The sequence below is a fragment of the Spermophilus citellus genome, assembly GCF_964194105.1.
Source record: "Spermophilus citellus genome assembly, chromosome: 2".
NCBI lineage: Eukaryota > Metazoa > Chordata > Mammalia > Rodentia > Sciuridae > Spermophilus > Spermophilus citellus.
In genome coordinates, this window is record NC_138183.1 from 79,309,523 (window position 1) to 79,331,998 (window position 22,476).

The following is a 22,476-nucleotide window of genomic DNA, read 5'->3' on the forward strand; positions in this document are numbered from 1 at the left end:
GGCAGAGGTTACATAACATTTGTTAAACAATTGCACTTTTAGCCATTTCATAAGTTTATAAGACCTGGCCATATGCATTAATGCAATATATATATATATATATATATATATATATATATATATATATATATATATAATCTCAATCTTATATATATACATACATATGTATATACACATTTTTCACCAATACAGCATATATACTGTCTGGAATCCATTTTTCAAATGTCAACTTTAGTGTCATGGTGACCAAGTTATGACTAAACTAAATTAGATGTACTGATATATTCATTAATCTGACTTAGAAAGTTGACACAAAAAGAATCATCTTTTTTAAAAAGAGAAAATCTTTGGTGACATGTTGTTAAAGGAGTCATAATTCCAGCATAAGGAGAGAAAAACACTCAAAATTAGAAATTTCTCTAAATTACAAGATTTAATAAAAAGCATCAAACCCATTAACACTTGTTTTTTTAAAAGGTCACCCAAATTAATCCTAGAGGTCTGAAGACATAATCTATTAACAGGCCCCTCTGTATGTAATATTTTTTAATACCTTTATTTTATTTATTTATATGTGGTGCTGAGGATCAAACCCAGGGCCTCTCATTCATTAGGCGAGCACTCTACCACTGAGCCACTACCCCAGCCCTTGTGATTTTTAATGTCTATCATTAAACATCTTGAAACTTAATTTTTGAAAGAAAACAGTACATCACAGTGGCCATTTAAAATTCTTTAAAATACCAAATTCAAAAATTACACAAAATGTAAGAGGCAAGAAAAGAACTACAAAAACAATCTGGGAATAAAGACTCTTTTGAGAGGTTTGATAAACTCAAACACCTTCCAAATTCTATTACCCATCTCTGTCCCTGTTGTCTACAGAATGTTCTTGGTGCCTGGCACAGGGTCTTGGTCCAGGGGATGTCAGAAGCATTTGCAAATTAAACAGAAGGAGCCTGCAAATCCTGTCTTTTGTTGTGAGGAAGAAATGGGCAGTAGCTTTTAAACTAAGTTGAATTCCCTTAGATTTAGTTGCAGAATTGTGTCTTTGACAGCAGCAAACACAAAACGGATATTCTCTGTATCTGTAGCACATGTGAAGTGGGAATAGATGACTTTTTCTTTGTCCAGATTCTGGTCTTGATAAAGCTTCAGAATAAAGTCTCTGGCAGCTTTGACATCCTGCTTTGGTCCTATTCACGAGTGCAATTAGGAGAAGAAAAATATATAGACTTACTACCACATCCTCCCAAGAACCAAGAACTTTTAAAAAAAAAAATTGGTTCTTTTTAGTTATATATAACATTAGGATTCATTTTGACATAATTATAAAGCATGGAATATAATTTGTTCTAATTCATAATTTAGTCCTCAGTACTTCCCCTTTTCCTTTCCCTCTGCCCACCCACTCCCCACCTCACCCCCCCTACCCCATTCCCTTCCCTCTACTCTACTGATCTTTCTGCTATTTACTTACAGTTTTATGGGCATTTTTTGTTGCTGTTTTTTGGGATTGTTTTTGGTTTTGTTTTGTATTAGAGGATTGAACCCAGCGGTGCTTAACCACTGAGCCATATCCCCAGCCCTTTTTATTTTGAGACAGGGTCTCATTAAGTTTCTTAGGTCCTCACTAAATTGCTGAGGCTGTCTTTGAACTTGCAATTCTCCTGCCTCAGGCTCCTGAGCCACTGAGATTACAGGTGTGCACCACTGTGCTGAGCTTTTTTGTTTGTTTCTGTGGATGTATATGATGGTGAGATTCACTGTAGTACATTCATATATGTATATAGGAAAGTTAGGTCAGATTCATTCTATTGTCTTTCCCTATCCCATGTCTCCCTTCATTCCCCTTTCTACTCCATTAATCTTCCAAGAACCACTTTGAATATACTCTTGTTCTTATTTGGGGTCCTTCTTTGGTCTACCTTACTTTATTCCTAGGGAACAGTTTACCTGGAGCATTATTTTTATTATGTCACTATGGGTGCATATAATAGCATTGCACAGTGTGTTCACTGTTATCTAAAAATCGTACTTTAAGATCATTTGTTTAAAATAGTGGCCCAATTTAGTTTTTTGATTTGGACCACTTTTGAACAAAGATAATTCTTATTATCTTTCACAGATGTAGACTAGAGGAAAGAGCAAAGGAATTCAAAATTAGAGGCTAGAAAGCTTAAGGGCTCTATATTTAACAACCAGTGTGGGTAATAAAAGGAAAAAAAAGAGTGACGAGACACCAACCCTCAGTGTCAAACAGTAATATCTGAGAATTATAGGAATAATTCACAACAGGGCAAAAAACTCTCCTGCTTTGAATAGGTGTATACATAAAGGACTGATCGCCTGTGTCTGGGAAAGGGGATGCCACCCCCTAACCTATGAAGCACCAGCTGCTCTGACTGATTCTGACTGGGCAAAGATAAATTAAGTAGCTGAGTAGGGAGAGAGCTGAGCAAGTGAGGGGACAATGCTACACAACCAAATGACAGCCAAAGGAGCAAGAGGAGCCAGTGCAACACCAAGGAGGTGGCAAACTTATGCAAGCCCTTGCTTGTTCAAGGAAAGGTCAGAAAGGCTTCCCAGTAGAGAAGCATGAACTGGGTCCTGGAGAGCCAACAGGAGCCAGCAAAAGGCGTTGTCAAAAGTGTATTCCAGGCGCTAGGAGTGGCCTGTGTGGAGGTGCTAAAGGGGAAACACACAAGAGTCCAATGAGAGCTTCCTTCCAAAGGTGAGGAGGCAGAGAGGCTGTTTTGGGCAGATCAGGGTAACCCCTGTAAGCTATGCTGAGAATTCAGAATTGATGCCTGGGAGGCTGACAAGATCAACACAGAAGCATTATCCCCAAGATGAACACTTACCTGTGTATTCTGGGAAATAGCTAATTAGATGAGAGTACATGATTTTCTCTTCCAAAAGATCCTTCTTGTTTAAAAACAAAATCACAGATGAATTCAAAAACCAGGGGTAGGTGATGATGGTTTTAAACAAGGCTTTGCTCTCTTCCATGCGATTCTAAGTGAGAAAGAAGTGACTTAGGATAAACTGGGGGGGAAAAAAGGCAATATTTTGGAAACAACATGCCAAGTGGCTAAGGCATCCATCAGTCCTCTTTACCCTGCTGCAGGCTCTGGGTTCCTGCTCTTATTGAAGTTGGTGAGCACATGGGCCCACAAGATACTATATCCTGTGCTTCTATTTATCCCTTCTCTCTGGAGCACCCCAGATCTTCTCTAGACCAAAACTAACATATAAGGAAATAAAAACTTTTGTGCAACTTAGAACAGGAAGGTTTATGTCTATATTTGGCAAAAATTTTCCATGTTGTATAATTGTTGGGATTAACAAGTGGAGAAGTACCAGCTTTTATACCTGAGACAGCCACTCAGCTGGATATGGGCTTCCAGATTGTTCCTCAAGAGTCACATGACATAGGAGGAAGGAAGGTTTTCCAGCAAGATCATGCCCCTAGGAATGCTAGATGCTGGCCAAGAAGGGAACCAGTGCTGCTTAGCACCTGTCCTCTGCCATGCTCTACAAGCAGAACAGTGCCCCCATTTAAAAGATGAGGGGCTGGGGATGTGGCTCAAGCGGCAGCATGCTTGCCTGGCATGCGTGGGGCGCTGGGTTCGATCCTCAGTACCACATAAAAATAAAAAAATAAAGATGTTGTGTCCACCGAAAACTAAAAAATAAATATTAAAAAAGTCTCTCTCTCTCCCTCCCTCCCTCCCTCCCTCCCTCTCTCTCTAAAAAAATAATAATAATAATGAGAATATTGTTCAGAAAATTTAAGTCCCTTTACCAAGCCCATGTAATAGTGGGATCTGGTGAAGACTATATACAAAAAAACAGTAATAATTTCTATACATGGCAAGAGTATGTTAAATGCTCTAAATTTGCAGAGAGCAGACAGTGCACATACAAATATATCTGATGACAATAATTGTTTTAGATAGCATTCTTAGAAGTATTTCTAAGATGAAAGAAACAAGAACCTCTGTTTAACGAGAGAGAGGTGGCCCGAAGGAAAAACATCCAAGCTCCACGCATGACCTCCAGAGGGACATGCTTTAACTCTTACTTCCCTACAACTCCCAGACACCAGGGCTCCTTCTCCCATTCAGTGCATTTGGAGGCATTAAGATCTGGAACATATTAATAGACCCCTCACCTGTTTCTAAAGCTTCTTTAAAATTTCTTATGATTTTATTAATAATAACATCCAAGGAAATAATATATTCAAAAAAAATTCTTTCAGCATAGTAAGTGGATATCTACAACCAGGCAGGAAAGGTCTGGCATAGCAACCACTTAAGTTTTTTCTCCAAATACCTTGTGATTCTTAGGGGAAAATGTTTAGTTTCTAAGCACATCAGGCTGAGTTACTAGCCCCTTGTGCCCCTGTCTAATCTTTGTTTTACTGGGAAATATCACAAATTATTCCCAAGACAAATATGGAGATAATTTTTTTATATATTGCTAAGTGGATGCCTGCTTTAAAAAGGAGGAAAAAAAGTGGAGCTGGGCTGCAGCCAGTATTACTATTTGCACAATGACACAAGTAAATGGATTAAGCCCTCCACTAATTAGCTAATGTAGTAGTGCTCCTCAGAGAGTCTGCTCTCAAGAAATATAAGATATGATTTGTTCATAGTCATTACCTAATCCTGGACACAGTTCTTTATTGATTTACTTTCATGTCCTGGAAACAGAGACATTTTTTTCTAAGAGGTTAAGAAGGCTTGCACAAGTTCAGGAGAAAAGAAAATGAGGAGGACATTAGCATCCCACAGAAAATACCCATCACCTCACAAAGAAATGACTGGAAATGTTATCACTTGGGCAGATCTAGCTAATGGAACTGGAACCAACCAGCAGGGGACAGAGTGCCTGACTTGGCTGAGTCAGCTATAGCTGCCTTGAACAAGTGCCTCCTGGGGGAAGTGAAGGGCAGACATAATCCCAGGCAACCCCAGAACAACTCCAAGCATCTGGTACTGCTGTCCATGCCAGTTAAGATAGGGACCTAATTTGGGAGTGCCATGGCCTGTGGAGGTTGGGAATTTTGTGCTCAGATAAATTTTATTACAAAGAGTATTGCTCAAATTTGGCTGTGCTTTAGGATCCCTGGGGAACTTGAAAAAGAAAGCCCCACCTGAACCCAGTAAAGCAACTCTCTAGTGTGGGGCCCAAGACCATGGTTTTAAAAGCTCCCCCGGGGATTCCAATATGTTGTCAAAGATGCGAAACTTTGATTCTGAGTGACTTCCACCCTTCACAGCACATAGATTCACCTAGGGAACTTGAGGGGGAAAAAAAAATCCCATGTTCAAGCCACATTTATCACCCATTAAGTTAGACTCAGGCACCAAATTTTTCTTTGAAGTTCCTCAGGAAACTCTATAGTGTGCTGGCAAATTTGAGAACCAGGTCATGGCCAGTAATTCTCAACCTTTCATATGTACAGTCTTGTGTTGCAAAATAACCATTTGGCTAACAACCACCATAAATGATGATGGTCCCCAGTGCCTGGTATTTTTACTGTTACTTCTATGTATTTAATATGTTTAGATACATAAGTAATTGATGTTGTATTGCAGTTGCCTTTAGTATTAAATATAGCAACATGCTGTACAGGTGTGTAGCCTAGGAGCAGGTGTGTAACCTGGGTATGTCACAAGCTGCATACAGTCTAGGTTTATGTACATACATTTTCTGATGTTCACATGAGGATGAAACTACATAACAACCGATTTCTCAGAATTCATCCTTGTTACTAAGTGACACATGACTGTTAAAATTACCTAGGACCTTGTTTAAAAAAATGCAGACTCTGACTTAGTCACCCTGGAATAATTTAATAGTTTGCGTTTCTAACAAGCATCTCAGTATTGCCTGAGCTGTTAGTGCATCGATTGTACTTTGAGTGGCAAGACTGTGTAGCCCAAGGAAGAATCTATTACTTGACCTACTTGGAAAAAACAGAAAAGTTCTCTGCTACCTAACCTCCCCTTGCAAAATACCTCATTGTCACACTCAGCCAGGACCTGGTCATATTCACTCAGAGCAACCAAGAAAATGATGGAGGTGACACTCTCGAAGCAATGAATCCATTTCCGTCGTTCAGATCGCTGACCACCAACATCCACCATCCTGCTCAATACAGACAGAAAACACGAAGGTTGGAATACATCACTTTGGAGGAAAGGATACAAGTCGCTATACCATGGAATCAGTGATCTCTATAGAGTCCTCAAATTTTCAGAGTGCAGAGGAATCCTAAGTTTAACACATTTGAGCACCACTGTTTTAGGCAATGAGGGACCACTGAATGTTTCCAAGCTCAGGAAGCCAAAAATGTAAATGAAGTTTCTGAAGACAGAGGTGAATCAGATGGCATACAGAGGAAACTTCCTGAGGACACTGGTTAGGATCCTGCTGCAGTAGTTCAGGAAGAAAACACAAATTTCACTTGGGTTTGAATCCAACCACCCACTGTAGAGTCAAAGGATAGCAGACACAAAAGGAACAGAGTCAAACAATCTTCCAGGTCCTTTCAGCCTTCTTTGGGCCCAATCTTGATTTCAGAGTTTCTCTAATTTATCCACAAATCCTTGCATTAACTCTATGCCACCCCTTCTTCCCTACAAATACCTGCAAGTGCTCTCTGCCTGGTATGGAAATCCAAAGCCTTTACCTGTGTCTTTGGGTGAGATTTCAGGGACTAATAGCCCAAAGATCACAGATTTGAAAGGCCCAGGGGTCAGGCAGTTCGTGAGTCAAATGGAAAAGCTGCAGAGTGGAAAAGCTTATATGCTTGAGAGGTAGGGGCTCTGTCCAAAGGGATGGTTGCTATATCAGGAGTTAAGCGCTGCTGGACAGAGCGCAAGCTCACCATTACCAGGTCCTTGGATGTTTAAAGAGAACTTTGACATCAACTGTTTTAGGTGAAACATCCCAATTTTTAAATGTTAGCTCAGATTTGTTTTTATACTACTGAACAGCAAAGAGAATACATCTGTGGGTCAGATACAGCCCACATATTCTGTTCCATAACTATTGTCTAGAAAGGTGCTTGAGAAGGCCAGAAATCTAACCCTGCAGGTGCAGACACTTTACAATGCTGTGCTCACGGCTGGCTGTCCCACCTCGTCCCACCACACAGCAAGGAATGGAGCTGGGAAGGAACACTACAGTTGTCAAAAGCTTGGGTTCCATAAGGTCATTCTCTAAAGACTTTAATCTCAATGATCAGAATTCTTCAGCCAGAGGGTGAGCAGGAGGAGGTATAGAGCTATAAAATAATAGATGTCACTGGTGGATGATGTTAAACCTACTTATCAGTCTCTAGGAAACAAGGCAAACCTATTTATCAAAGCATGAAGCAGATACTTAGAATAAATTTCTTAAAAAAAAAAAAAAAAACAAATGCAAGCCTTGGGAGGCCCTCACTCTGAGAAGGTTTGGGAGTTGCAAGCAACCCTTGGTTCTCAAAAGGTTTAAATATGGACACACAGGGACGGCCATTAAAATCAGGGATCTGCTAACAAATACACAGGATCTCTTCTGAGTGCCTCCCCAGCACTACAGTTCAGAAGAAACACTGAGATATAACTGTAGATAATATAGGACCTGGATATGGGAGAACTGGGCCTGAAGAAGTATGTGTAATAATAATTCTTGGGAGGAACAAGGGAAATAAATGCAAAAGTGCTTTGAAATTTGCAGTGCTGTGTATATGCCCCCACATTATTATTCATTTTCCCATAATTAAATCAGTGAAGACCTACCCAATTTGTCATAAAAGTACATCCTACATTTGTAGTGGAAATTCATACATTTACACAGCTGTAAGCAGTTTATCCATATCTGAGGTAATTTTACTATAAATTTTTGTATTCTTATTTTTCTCTTTTTTTAAGGATAAAACATAAAGAAATAGAAAGAGAACTATTATCCAACATTAGGGAAAAGACATCAATAGTCAGTATATTCAGTATGTAGGTGACATATATATATATCTGTATGCATGTTACACATAAGATGATTCCAGTTCCCAGAAAGAAATTTCTTTCCTAAGGGCAAAATAGAGTCCCTCTCAATTCTAGAACTTGAAACCTACCACAATCATACATGCCTTGGGACCAAGAGGGTCATTCTGCCTATCACAAGTAACCCCTACTTAGGGATAACACATTTAGGCCTTGGGCAGACAGATTCTTAAATGAGCATGCCCAGAAGACAAACTTACCGAAAAATGATGTTTTCCAAGTCGAATGGATACTCAATGATGCCTGTGGTGGGCACTCGGACACGAAGCACATCTTGCTGTGTTGGCACAAACGATGGCATGGCGATTCGGTCAATGTCAGTCAGGTAACTGTGATGTGAACAAATGAGAAGCCAAGACTCCTTTTAGAGAAGGGAGAGAAATGCCCATCCTACTCAAGGGAAGTCACCCCCAGCTCACAGTGCTACCTACTGAATTCTATCGCTGACTTTCTTGAGAGTCAACTGAGGGTCAGGCCCCAAGCTCTATCACACAGCTGTGGCTGTGAGGGAGACAGCAGGTCTGGAGGACTAGGATGTGGGAAACAGCTCCACCTAGGGACTCTGACCTGCCACCCAAAGGGCCCTCCCACCTGCCCTTAAGGAAGAGCATTAGGTAATGTAGATGCTGCTCTTCAAAGCTTCTGCTCAACAAATTAGATGGAATTTATAAAAAAACACGGATGTAAAGCAGGCCAACAGGAAATTCTTTCAAAGAAACAAGAAGAAAAAGTTTTCCTGTTAAAAACACTAGGAAATGAAACATCTCAAAATAATCCAAAATTTGTCTTAGATTATTAAAGACTTGAACTTAAAATAGATCATTTTTTCTAAGGTGAAATTAGAGGAAACTCTTCAAAAAATGATAAGGCTCTTATAAAAGTCATTTTTAGAAAAATGACTAAATTTTTTAAGGCCCTGGCCAATAATGGAGTTGGTGATTCTGAGCTCCTTCCAAGCCAAGGGCGGCCCTGCCTTCTCCCAGCACAGCATGGATGCCAGAGACTGAGCAGGTCAGCATGAAAGTAAACCAACAGGAACAAGGCCAACCTGGCTCACTGGACAGCCTGAAATTCAGTTTAAGAAGCCAGGCAGTAGGCAGTCTTCTGTGGCCCACCCCATGCCCAGATACAAGCCCAAGGTTTATGACTGTCTTTGCTGAGCAGTACAGTGGTCTCCCCTTACTAAAGGTTTCACTGTCCACGGTTTCAGTTATCCATGGTCATTCGTGATCCAAATGGGAAATTCCAGAAATAAACACCTCATGAGGATCTTTTGGTTTGTTTGGGACAAGGTCTCACTATGTGGCCCAATCTGGCTTCAAGTAATCCTCCTGCCTCAGCTTCCTGAGTAGCTGTGACTGCAGGTGCCACCATACCCAGCAACAATTCATAAACTAAGTCATAATCTGTTCTGAGCAGCATAAAATCTGGTGTCGTCCTACTCTATCCTGCTGTGGACATGAATCATCCATCCCCTTTTCTGGTTTGGGGCATAGTACATACCTATTAGACACTTAGTAGCTGTCTATTACTAGATCAACTGTCACAGTATCACTGCGATGTCCAGGTAACTGATTTAACTAATGTTCCCAATAATTGTTCTATTTTATTGTTGTTAATTTCTCACCTGCCTAGTTTATAAATGAAACTTTTTCTTAGTTAGGTACATATAGGAAAAAATAGCGTCTACACAGGGTTCAATATAATCTGCAATTTCAGGCATCCACAGGGGGGTTCTTAGAATGTACTCCCCATGATAAGGGGGAATCCTGTACGTTGCTGTGTGATTATTTTATTTATATCTCATTCCACCAGGCAGTACCTTTCCTGAGAGTAGAAGGCATTGATTGCCCTATAACCCTTACCACTGTGCCAGGCACATTACAAGCATTCATCAAATAGTAAACACATGTCCATTTGAGTAGACAAAACTAGCAGATGGTTGTGAGATGCTGATGTAGACCAAAGAAGTGCACAGGTGCCTGCATCCTGCAGATTCTCAAGATCAGGCAACCATCATGTTTATGAGTACCATTTTTAATCTATGGCATCTCTGTCCATCCCTCTCAATGAACTTGCCTCGGTTTTCTGGGTTACACTGAATTCCCCAGCAGTTCTATTGGGTCTTCTCCAAATGGATCAAGAGCCATTGCCAATTCCCAGGTCCTTCACAGAGTAAATAACACCAGGCAGTCTCAGGTAGGATCAGGAAGGCCATGGATACCTGGCCTTGAGCTGTCCCTGGCTCACCAGGCTGTCCAGGACCTGGGCAGCCCATACCTCCTTCTTGGAACAATTTCTTCCTCCATCTCTTTTCTTTGCTGATCTAACACCTATTGGAGTTCCTTTTATTTTCCTTCCTTGATGGTATTTTGTTCCTGTACTTAGATTAGTTGTGCCCATCTGGATTAAGGACATTGAACACTCAGCCTAGGACAGACTCCAAAGGGAAGCTGTTGACCACAGAGATAACATTTCCTTTCCTGTACACTGCTTCGTTCAGCCCTTTGGGCAAACTCCCACCCAAACCAGCTTAGAGGGCAATGGTACCTGAAGGGAAAGGGATGGGAATAGGAAGTAAAAGGGATGGATCTTGGGAAATATCTCAAGGCCACCATGATGATGATGTGGGACAGGCAGAAAGCTGAGCTGTAAAAGCAAGGATCACCACCTATTCAAGTAAGACCAAACCATTTGCCCAGTGACCTGGCTGAAGGATGCATTTCCTTGGGAAATTGTTAGATTCCGCGATCTCTATGAGATGGTTTGCATGAAGGACTGTCTAAACAGAAATTTTTCCACCTTTGGGAGTTAGCTATTTAAAACTACAGCTTTAACTATCCAAAATGTGGTATGTAGGTCGTTGGAGTCAGCTGAGATTTCTGGATGCCGGGCCCAGCAGTACTTGGCTCTGCCACGAGAGGGCAGCACCAGATCAGCAGCGACTACCACCGGTGGACCCTGATTTTAGGTTTTCGTGCAGTTGGACCTGCTGTCTTCTGATCAGGCAACCAGAAAGACAGAGATATGGAAAGGAAGAAAGTGAAAAACCAGAAACAAGTATATTCCTTGCTTAAATCATTTCAACACCCCAAATCAGATCCACCCACTAACAGAACCTCAAATTTGAGCATTTTATTGAAAATTAAACACATAACAGTGAGGAAAAATTGGGTCTCTGCCAAGAAGGAAATTTGGGGATCCTCAAAGATGGAAGGTTTTCAGGGGATGGTAAGAACACCAAGAAGGGAGTGATAACAAAAACAGAGGGAGGTGGTGTTGCCACTGAGCCCTTCCACTTACGCAAGCAGCAAGAAGCTCCCCTGAAGCATGACTGTGTTTGCCTAAAAGCCCGCCTCCCCCCCCCCAAGGCAGCTGTGGCCGGAGCTCTGTACTCACTATTTGGCAGAGTCTGACAGCTGGTACTCCCGCCTCCTGTCATAACACTCCTGGATTCCTGGATCCTGCCAGAGCTGCTTGATGGCTTCCACCTGGTCCCTGCAGAGCACTGAGACCTTGTCAACTTCCACTTCTTTGATTATCTGGGCATTTTCCTACTCAAAGAAAAGAATTTTTCATTAGACAAAAAAAAGTCAGCTGCTAGGTGATTTAAGAATAAGGACTTGCCCTGACCCATGGATCTCACTAGGTGTGGAGGTGGAGAGGCTCATGGCTGGGGCTGTTGACAGCCTTGCCACTCAGCTGCAGCCACAGTAAGTGGAGGTGATGCAGCTGTTCATCTCAGCAGAAAGCAACAGAGTCCACGACCTTCAGGTCTAGCAGTGCTTGGGGATGGTTCCATCGGCATTAAATTCCACGTGATGACACACAGGACTATCATCCAACTAGCAAACATGCTGCTCATTCGAGTACCTACAAAACCAGCAATTTAAAAATAACATCATAACAAGGGTTGGTTAGTGGAAGCGGGTCCTTGCTGGGTGCAAGCAATAAGGGGGTGCACTGTCTTGGAGAATCCAAAACAATACCATCATTTGCTTTTTCTTCTCTGTCCTTTATTTTAAAAAAAAATTATAATAGACGACTTTCTAGAGTAGTTTAAAGGTCATAGCAAAAATGAGGGGAAAGTACAGAAAGTTCCCACACAGCCTGCTTTTTATTATCATGAGTCAGTGATTAAATTCTTTCCCACTGTGTGAACCACCCCCATTGTACCCCCTCTGCACACCACTGAATTAGCTATATTTATTATTGTCATGATTATTAAATAATAATTACTCTAATACTGTTGTTTGATTATTGCAGTAATTGTTATGGTCATTTTTCCTAGAATTATTACTACTAGAGCAGTTACCATTTATTAGCTACTTACCATGTGCCAAAGACACTATAGAACATTATCTCACTTAATCAGTGGAAGGCCCACACAAGGCCAGAGATCCTTCCAAACCTTAGAAAATGAAAATGATCCCATTGGCCTGCATCCACAACATTTCCCAGAGACTCAACATCCCTTCCTTGGCTGCAAGTTGCAGCAGACAAGCAAAGCCTGCTGAGGGAGACAAGACCCTGGTCCCTTCTCCCCGCCCCCCTCATCTTCCTGCATCTCACACCTATTACATCATGGAGATCTGGCCATTCAACGGCAGATGTGGGTTGGCAAAGTGTCCATTTGGGGCTGTGAGCTCAAATACATATGGCACCCTGTGAACGTCGCTTTCAGCTTGCATTGTTCATCCAACAGGAAGCTGGAGCAGGGAGTCTCATAGACTCACTTGGCTCAGAGTGAACCTCTACGGGCTGTATTTATAGAAACGTGCCTTTGCCCCACATCCATTGTAAAACTGAATGAACTCTCCTCCCAGGCTGTGGGATCCTCAGCCAGGCAGGATCTCAAGCTAGAAAGAGGCAGGGTGGATTGGCAGAAAGTGCCCTGGACCAGGAGTCAGGACCATCAGTTCCAAGCCATGCAGTTGGGAGTTAAAAAATTCCCTGTCTTGGTGTCCTTGTTTGTTTAAAAAGAAATACTTAGTGATTTTCAGGGGAACCTGAATTATAAAGTACCAAATCTTACATTTTTTTAGCATTAGCCTTATTACTGTAGCAGTTGTCTTGTAAACAACAACAAATATATATATATATGAAATGTATTAATAGTCCTTAAACCTCAACATCTCATGCCTCCTGCTGGCACACTGTGTCGTCTGCACATTCCTGGTTAGAGAGATGAGGAAGACATGTCCCTGACAGAGTAAGCCACAAGCAGATGCCTCCCACTTCCTCCCTTTCTCTAGCCACCCACTCTCCCCACGAACAGGATTCAGATGGTCTCACCACTCTGTGAAAGTTCTACTCTAAATTTAAAATCTGTTTTCTTCTTGGTCTTCAAGACAACTCAGGAAGTGCCCCAAGAACACAGCCAATGTCTTGCTTGTTCTTATAGCCCAGAGCCTAGTGCAGTGCCTGGCAAATAATAGGTATCTCTGCTGATGTGTGCATTCAATAAACATTTGTGATACATATAAAATTTATCTAACAGAAAAATCCTAAGTAACCAACAGCCAAAGAATGCAAGGACAGGGTGCCAGGAGCCTGTGCAGGTGGCCATGGGAGCACAAAGAAGCTTGGGGATGTCTCCGAGGGGGACACGCCCTGGTGGGTCTTGGCTATTTGTCTTCCTGATTCTGCCCCTGGTTGAAGGTGGCATTCTGGTGGCAGTTGGCATCCTTGTTTCTTGTGCCCTATGTCTCTTAGGCTGCACTCCTAAATGTACCTGTTAAATGCAACTTAGCCACCAAGAATCAGTGCTGTGACAGTTAGGGATGTTACAGATATATTTCTCTCTCCCTTATGACCCAAGGATTTTACCTTCTGCTTTATGAAATGAGGGGAAATAACTTTCATTTTTTTTGGAGAAGAAATTTTAAAAACCCAGTAATTCACCACCTTCCCTTTTTACCCTCCTGTGGTGATGGTAGAAGAGTCAAGATGGACCCTCTATCAACCAGGGTTCCCAAGAGATTTCAATGAGCAGAGATACCCTAACACACCACAGCAGACATGTTGCATGAGTGAGAACTTGACTTTTAAGTTGTAATCAACAGTGAGTTGAGTCAGCTGAACTTTAGGGACAGTTTTCTACTACAGTATAACCTGCTGTGTGCATCCTGACTAACACATGCTGCAGCGGAGAAGCCCAGCCCTGGGCTCTCCCAGTGGAGAGAGAGCAGATGTTAGAGAGGTACCAGAGAGGAATGCGGGTTTCCACAGAGGCTACCCAGGGAAGGAGTGGATCTGAGCTCTCTTTGAAGGCCCAGCCAGGAGAGAGATTGTTCAGCTAAGTGAGGGGATTTGGGGGGACTCTGGCTTGAAAGAGGAGGAGAGCTCAGGCTCTTGAGAAGCTCAGTAGGAGAGGGGTTTGGAACAGACTGCACTCACAAGGCCCCGAAGCAGTTCAAGTTCAGAGAACTCTTTTCTGTCATCAGCTCCTTCTGGTTGGTTTTCCTACCTCCTACCAATGAAAATCCTTTTCTTTTTTTCTTTTCTTTTTTTAATTTCTCATTTTGAAATAATTGAAGACTTAACAAAATGCGGAGCAAATGGTTCAAAGACTTCCTCTATGCCTTTCTTCCAAGAGTGGTCTAATGTTAATAGCTTGCTACCTTCCTTATCATGCATTCCCTCTCCAACATGTCCGTGCACCTAGACACGCATTCGCCCATGCCTGTCAACACACACGTATATCTTTTTCCTGATTATTTGAGCGTAAGTTGCAGATACCTTGCCTCTATTTGTAAACACTTTAGTGTGGTTTTCTCCTGCGTAACTACAGTACAACAATCAGAATCATGATATCAGCCTTGACACAACATTATTATCTAACTTTCAGACCTTGCTCAAGGTTTGCCATTTGTTCCATTACTCATCTCAAGGCTATCACTCCCTCCTCTAGGATCTGACCTGTTGAAGGAGGACGTAGTGTTCTTCGTGGGATCACTAGTTCATGCAAGCTGTTAGAACAAAGAAAGCTTTATTCTAACTTGTATTGATTCAGCCCCATTTTAAATACAAGTTAGAACAAGAATTCAGACTCTCACCTGTGGAGAGGATGCTCTGCCCCCCCCCCCAAAAAAAAAAAAAAAACATCCCTTATCTTGTCTGGAACCCAATCTAGGGTCACATGTGTCACATCTCTTTAGTTTCCATCTGGAAATTGTTTTTCCAGATGAAAAATTGTTTTTGTCACTCTGGGCAAGAAGAGCCAAACAAGTGTCTATGTTTTAATTGCAAGTCATTATGAGGATGGCTGGTAGACAGTTGAGGCCCCGGAGAATGTTCCATCAGCAAGTATTAGGGAGGCTGGCAGAAGGAGAGTGATCTGCCGTGGAGCACACCTGTGATTCCAGCTACTCAGGAGCCTGAGGGAGGAGTATCACAAGTTCTCTAAGTTACCTTAGCAACTTACACCCCATCTCAAAATAAAATTTAGAAAGAAAAAAGGCCTGGGGTGTAACTCAGCGGTAGACTGCTTGCCTAGCATGCTCAAGATCTTGGGTTCAATCCCCAGCACTACAAAAAAATAAATTACCTTTTTTTAAACAAAAATGTTTATTGAAATATGAGATAAATGACTTTTGTACATGATCAACAATGACTGAACATTATAAGAGTGTGATATTGTGCATATTTCTCTCTGATGTGTCTCAAATGCAGGAGTTTGGGCATTTCCAAGTGCGTTGTCTCGACAACGCACAGACAGAGCAAGGGGCCCCCATGCAATAGGAGAAAGCTTTGTAACATTTTAAGTCTGGCTTCTTCATCTCATAGAAAGAGGGGACAAATGTGAGAAGACGATCAAGGTTGGGAGAATGTTAGCCTTGTTGTGCTGAGTTGGAGATGACCAGCATCTATAAGTGATGTTCAGGAAGCAGATGAGTTAAGTGTCTGTAGCTTATGGTAAATAGAGCCCCAAGCCAAAGTAGCACACTGAGCTGAAATTGCCTGGAACACTTTTTTAACCAAAAAGGGGGAAAAAAATCAACCTCGAAGAGTATTACAGGAGCAAATCCAGGGTGTTCAGAAATGTAACCAGGCTCTTGAAGCACAGAGCTCAATGCTGACTTTTCCTCCTTTTTTTTTTTCTTCATTCTCAAATCATTAGTTTCACTGCTTTGAAGGGGGAACACAGAAAACAGATGTCCTCCACGTGTGTTCTGCTCAGAAATTCCCAGGCCTGTAGTAAAAGGAGATGCTGATGGAGTAGCGCCTTGCTGGCTTCATGCAGGGACCCACGGCTGCTGGTGACAGTCCCTGTCAGGCACAGTGAGCCCTTCTGGCTGGGACCCAGAGCCCAGCAGGCTGCCTAACCTCCACCAGGCCCCCTCCATGCAGTTCCCACATCATTAACATGCCCAGACAGTGGGGCCTGTGCCTTCCCTGCAGGGCTGACTTTCTCACTCACTAGAGGCAATGTCACCTCCCCAAATCAGAGGGCTAGAGCTCTTGATTCTTTGGAGAGACAATTATACATTTTCATAATTTTTGTTGATGTATTTTAACTGACAAACCAAAAATTGCACTTATGGCATATAACATAATTTTTAGTATGCCTGTACATTATAGAATGGCTAAATCAAGTTAGTTAACATAATATTACCTCACACACTTTTTTGTAGTGAAAACCCTTAAAATATATTCTAGCAATGTTCAAGTGCATAATACATTGTTATCCACTTAGCACCAGGAGGTACAGTACATCTTGAACACCTTCCTTTTGTCTAGCTGTGACATTTTCATTGAAATTAATATTCATTAAATATATTATAGATGATAAAAACCTAACAGTATTTTGGTTTACCCATAAACTTAACATGCTTTGTAAAAACAAGTGAGATTAAAGCATGATTAAGAATGAAAGTTCACTGCAGCATCATATTTCCAATTTTTATGCAATCACCCCTACTCCTTTCAATAATGACATCAAGGTTCAGAATGACACTACATATTGTATTAAACAAAAGTTATGAAGTAAAATTTCAGTACTTATAACCAACAGCTATTAAGGCCTCTCCAGCTGGGCTTGGTGGCATATGCCTGTAATCCTAGCACCTTGGGAGGCTGAGGCAAGAGGATTGTGAGTTCAAAGCCACCCTCGGCAATGTAGCATGGCCCTAAGCAACTCAGTGAGACCCTGTCTCCAAATAATATTTATTTATATATTTTTAAAAGGTGCTGGGGATGTGGCACGATGGTTGAGTGCCCCTGAGTTCAACCCCCAGTACCAACAACAACAACAACAACAAAGCCTCTTGACCATTGTATTATAAAGAAAATGCAAGCTGGGTGTGGTGGTACCTGCCTGTAGTTTAATCTACTCAGGAGGCAAATGTAGCAGGATCACTTGAGCCCAGGAGTTTGGGGCCAGCCTGAGCAACACTGTGAGACCCTGACTCTTCAGAAAATGCCAGTTAATGATGCCTCCAAATGTTTTCCCCACAGAAAATAACAAAGGATGACTTTTGCCAGTAAATGGATGGATCTAAAGATTATCATGTTAAGTGAAATAAGCCAAAAACAAAAGAAAACCCCAAAGGCCTAATGTTCTCTTGGATATGTGGATGCTAAAACACAATAAGAGGGGTGAAATTAGGGAAGAACAGAAGTACTTTGGATAAGACAAAGGAGAATGAAAGGAAGGGAGGGGGTTTGGGAACAAGAAAAACAATAGAATAAATCAGACATCACTTTCCTATGTTCACATATGAACACACAACCAGTGTAATTCTACATCATGTACAACCACAAGAATGGGAATTTCTACTCCATGTATGTGTAATATGTCAAAACACATTCTACTGTCATGTATAAAAAGAGCAAATAAAAAAATTTAAAAATCAAAAAAAAAAAAAAAAAAGAAAAAGAAAATAACAGAGGAACTCTGCTTCTGATGAAGGACAACTAGAGAATTTGGACTGATTATCCTACCAAGAGCAGCTACAAGTGGTCCACGTAATATTTCTTTAAATATGCTCGAATGTATTAGATAGCTAAGAAATAGTAAATAATTGCTGATGCATAACTCAGGGGTGGATGAGAGGCTGAGCCCAGCACGTGGGAGGCCTTTCCTGGGGTTTCTGCTCATTCTGGAAGGGCAGAGACAGGTCAGCAGCTCCTGTTTCAGTATCACAGGGCCGGCACAACAGGGGCTGAAGGTGAAGGGCTAGCAGAGCACAAGGCCCTCACAAGTCCTCGGGCCCTGGGTCAAGGCTACAGGGCAGCCCTCAGGAGGCTGCTGCTCAGCCTGGAATCGTCAGTCTCAGAAATCAACCATCCCCAGACACCTGGCAGAAGAAAAGGAAGCACCCTTTTGGAGTATGGAAGATAACATTTCCACATCCTCTAATTACTTCTTCAAATAAGTGTTCAGAACACACCAAAAATAATGAAGCCTAAGAGAACTCCAGAGAAAGAGCTAGTGAAAGATGGCAAAGGCAATATGTAAAGCAGTATGGAGATTCCTGGGAAAGCTGGGAATGGAACCACCATTTGACCCAGCTATTGCCCTTCTCGGACTATTCCCTGAAGACCTTAAAAGAGCATGCTACACGGATACTGCCACATCGATGTTCATAGCAGCACAATTCACAATAGCTAGACTGTGGAACCAACCCTGATGCCCCTCAATAGATGAATGGATAAAAAAAAATGTGGCATTTATACACAATGGAGTACTATGCAGCACTAAAAAATGACAAAATCATGGAATTTGCAGGGAAATGGATGGCATTAGAGCAGATTATGCTAAGTGAAGCTAGCCAATCCCTAAAAAACAAATGCCAAATGTCTTCTTTGATATAATGAGAGCAACCAAGAACAGAGCAGGGAGGAAGAGCAGGAGGAAAAGATTAACATTAAATAGAGTCATGAGGTGGAACGGAAAGGGAGAGAAAAGGGAAATTGCATGGAACTGGAAGGAGACCCTCATTGTTATACAAAATTACATATAAGAGGTTGTGAGGGGAATGGGAAAAAATAAGAAGAGAAATGAATTACAGTAGATGGGGTAGAGAGAGAAGATGGGAGGGGAGTGGAGGGGGGATAGTAGAGGATAGGAAAGGTAGCAGAATACAACAGTTACTATTATGACATTATGTAAAAATGTGGATGTGTAACCAATGTGATTCTGCAATCTTTGTAATGTTTTGAATAACCAATAAAAAAATTAAATTAAATTAAAAAAAAAGATGGCAAAGGGTGTGCCTGCCAACCTACCATTCACCTAGTCAGGAGGCACCTGGCTGCAGCCACCATCCATCCTCATGGAGATACTCTTGCATTAACTCTCACATGAGCTTTTGGGGGATGCCACTAATCTAAACCATAAGAGATGGATTAACATTGCCCTGGTGGGAGGAGAAGAGAGCTGTCTCCCCTTTTTGCTAGTATAGATATGGATCCCTGACTGTGCTGGCCACTCCTGACAGCACTTCCTAAGGGAGGAAACTGGGTCTGCTCTCGGCAACATCACATTCACATAACGTTCCTTCTCCTAAGATGTGTTGGAAAGAACTTGAATCCCTCAACCTCCAAGGGAGCAGAACATATTTGAAGTATAATTTATCAAAAAGCATCTGGTAGCCCCTGCCCCTATCCTCAAAAAGGCAACATCCTTCTATAATAGTCCCTTTGTATCTCAGGGGATTGTTTCCAGGACCCCTTGTGGGTAACCAAATCCAAGTCCCTTACATAAAATGGCACCGCATTAGCATCGAATCTATGCACATCCTGCTACATAGTTTAAATCATCTCTAGATTGCTTCCAATATCCAATACAATGTAAGTGCTATAAGAATAGTTGTCACTATTCCCTAAACAATACAAGAAAAATAAAAGCTTGTGCATGTTCAGTAGAGGTATAGTCTCAATATATGTATGGTTTTTTCGTGTTTCTGTTTTCCCCAAATATTTTTGATCTGCAATTGGTTGAATCTGTGAATGGAACCCACAGATTGGGGGGGGGGGGACTCTATTTGACCAATGGAAGCCACCTCTTAGAAAACCATTTGTTTGGGCCAGTAAAATTGCATGTACACAGAGGCGATATGATACAGTTCTATTACATACCAAGACAGGGTTTTCTGTCCCTGTCACCGTTTTGGTCCTCCTCCCTTAGCTTTTGAAGAGTTTTTAGTTTTTTAGCACATGGAATTTGTGTTATAAGTTTGATTTTTGTTACAGTTTGATTTTGCCAGAGAAGGTCTGTCCTTCATAATTACTTCTCAGTTTCTTTTCTTTATCCTGACTGAATCCAAACACGTCATTATTAGTAAGGAATGACCAAAGACCCTCTAAGTCAGTGTGTTAGAAAAACAGGTTTATTTTGTACTCCTTCACAGTCCAGCCTGAGTCCAGGGTGGGTGTGGGGAGGACTCTGTTCCACACAGTGACCCAGGAACCCAGGTTCACTACAGCAAATGGCTCACCAACTCCCAGGGCCCTAGGGTCTCTCACTAGATATTTGCACCTGGTCTTCAAGGGAGAAGAAATAGTGTAGAGCAGTAAGTTCTATGGGCGGGTGCTGGGCAGGGTGGACTTCACTTCTGAATACAGTTCATTGGACGGAACTAATTGAAAGCTTCCACCTGAGTGCAAGGGAAGCTGGGAAATGTCTTCCTGTGTGCTCGGGTGAAGAGGAAGACAGAATCTGATGAATGGAGAGCATTGTCTCTGACACAGATTCTTGAAATTTCTCTCTTACCACAGTGACTTCTGACATTTGGAATGATGCCGGCAGGTACTTTTGTATAGACTGGTTAATTTGCAGCCAGTGGGCCAAATCCAGCTCACTGCCCGTTTTTGTAAATAAAGTTCTCCTGGAGTGCAGCCATGCCCTGTCATCCTCTGCCTGCTTTCCCATCTGAAATAGCAGTATCAGGCGGTTGTGATGGAGCCTGTATGGTCTCACAAGGCCTCACAGGCTATCTGGCCCTGTAGGGAAAATGTTCACCAACCCCTGGAAGAGACGGGTAATGTATGATTAAGTGTGCTCAAGTAGTACACTACTATAACCTTAATTCTCTCATTTCATTCAACAAGCATGTATTTATGAAGCACCAACTCTCCTAGGAATTACACAGGTACAAGTATGTGACTATGGTAAAATATTGCCCAACATGTTTACGCTGGAGCTTATGGTCTTGCTAGAGATGATGGTAACCTGTGCAGGGTGTGAGAAAGGAGCCATTTAAAATTAGCCATTTAAAATATATATATATCACCCAGTGGAACAAGCTGGAATTGTCTTGATTCAGAAAATTTAGAAAATTTCCCCAGTTCTTTTTCCCTTACTTACTTTCCTAAGCAAGTTACTTTGTCATATACTAGTTTCCTGGAGGTTTCATGTTGCAATTGCTTGTTCTTATAAAGTCTATATTGTGATAACCAGCCCAGGGCCAGTAACCAGATATTTCCAAAGAACTTGAAATCCAAGACAACAGGCTGGTCTCACAGAGGTAGATGGCACCATAATTCTCCATGGGTCACAGCTGATTCTCAGGAGAAGCTAGTGGTTTCTTCCCTGCGACCCCCCAGACTGCTTTAAAACAACTCCAAAATCTTCTCCCAACTCCCTATTAACAAACTTTACACTCAAATGAAAAGGGAAGGAAATGTCATTCAGTCACCAGCTAGACAGGTACGCCCAAGGCTGAGCAGAAGAACAAACAGTAAGAAATGAAGTTCTTTGATTTCACTAAACTGGAGTCCTAACTGGACATCTCTCTCCCATAAGCTCATCTTAGGCCCAGATATACTTCTAGAAATTTCCCTGTGTGTGCCTCATAGTGATTTAGAACCTTCCCTCCTCCCTGCCTAGACATGAACATTAGCAACCACAAGAGCACACACAGGGGTTGCAGGCAGACTGGATGGAAGGACATTTGCAGAAAGTATGACATTTGGAGAAAATGTTTGTAGAACTTTAAGATGCTTGAGGAGAGAAATACTCAGCACTGAGGCCAGTAGGTTTCCTCAGTTACCTGATGACAGGGCTGAAGGACATTTGGTACAAGGGCAAATGTCCTCACGTCCTCAGGACTTTGTCCCAGAGACTGCAGGATTCTGGGGCTTTAGAATTCTGGTTTCAGCTGTTCAGAACTACCCTTTTCTATCTTCATCCTGGGTTATTTATCCCACTGGTCTTGAGTCTTAATTTACAAAATGGGATACAGGAAGGCAAGATGAGGAGGTTCTTCTATGTCTAAACATTTCTTCTCCCTGGGATGCATGTTCAGTCCCAGCAAAATACAGAGTGCTCAGCTCTTTATAGGCTTTTAGTAGAGGACAATGATTGTAACCCCACCTCCAGGCTTTTCCCTCCTACCTTCCCAAACACGCTCCTCATGTGCTGCCTGGAAGTAACCAAGAAGTCCATGCAATCTTCATTATTCACAGATTCCAT

General features: G+C 41.9%; 1 protein-coding gene across 1 annotated transcript; it reads right to left on the minus strand.

The window, feature by feature from the left end:
* Positions 1 to 255: 255 nt before the first annotated feature.
* Positions 256 to 22,476, minus strand: GNA14 (G protein subunit alpha 14; the record flags this gene model as incomplete). Its single annotated transcript, XM_081280211.1, has 7 exons — positions 256 to 1,196; positions 2,865 to 3,018; positions 6,030 to 6,159; positions 8,258 to 8,386; positions 11,457 to 11,611; positions 20,776 to 20,934; positions 22,399 to 22,476. 7 exons carry the CDS (start codon positions 22,474 to 22,476, stop codon positions 1,006 to 1,008), a joined length of 996 nt encoding a protein of 331 aa, XP_081136337.1. The 3' UTR covers positions 256 to 1,005.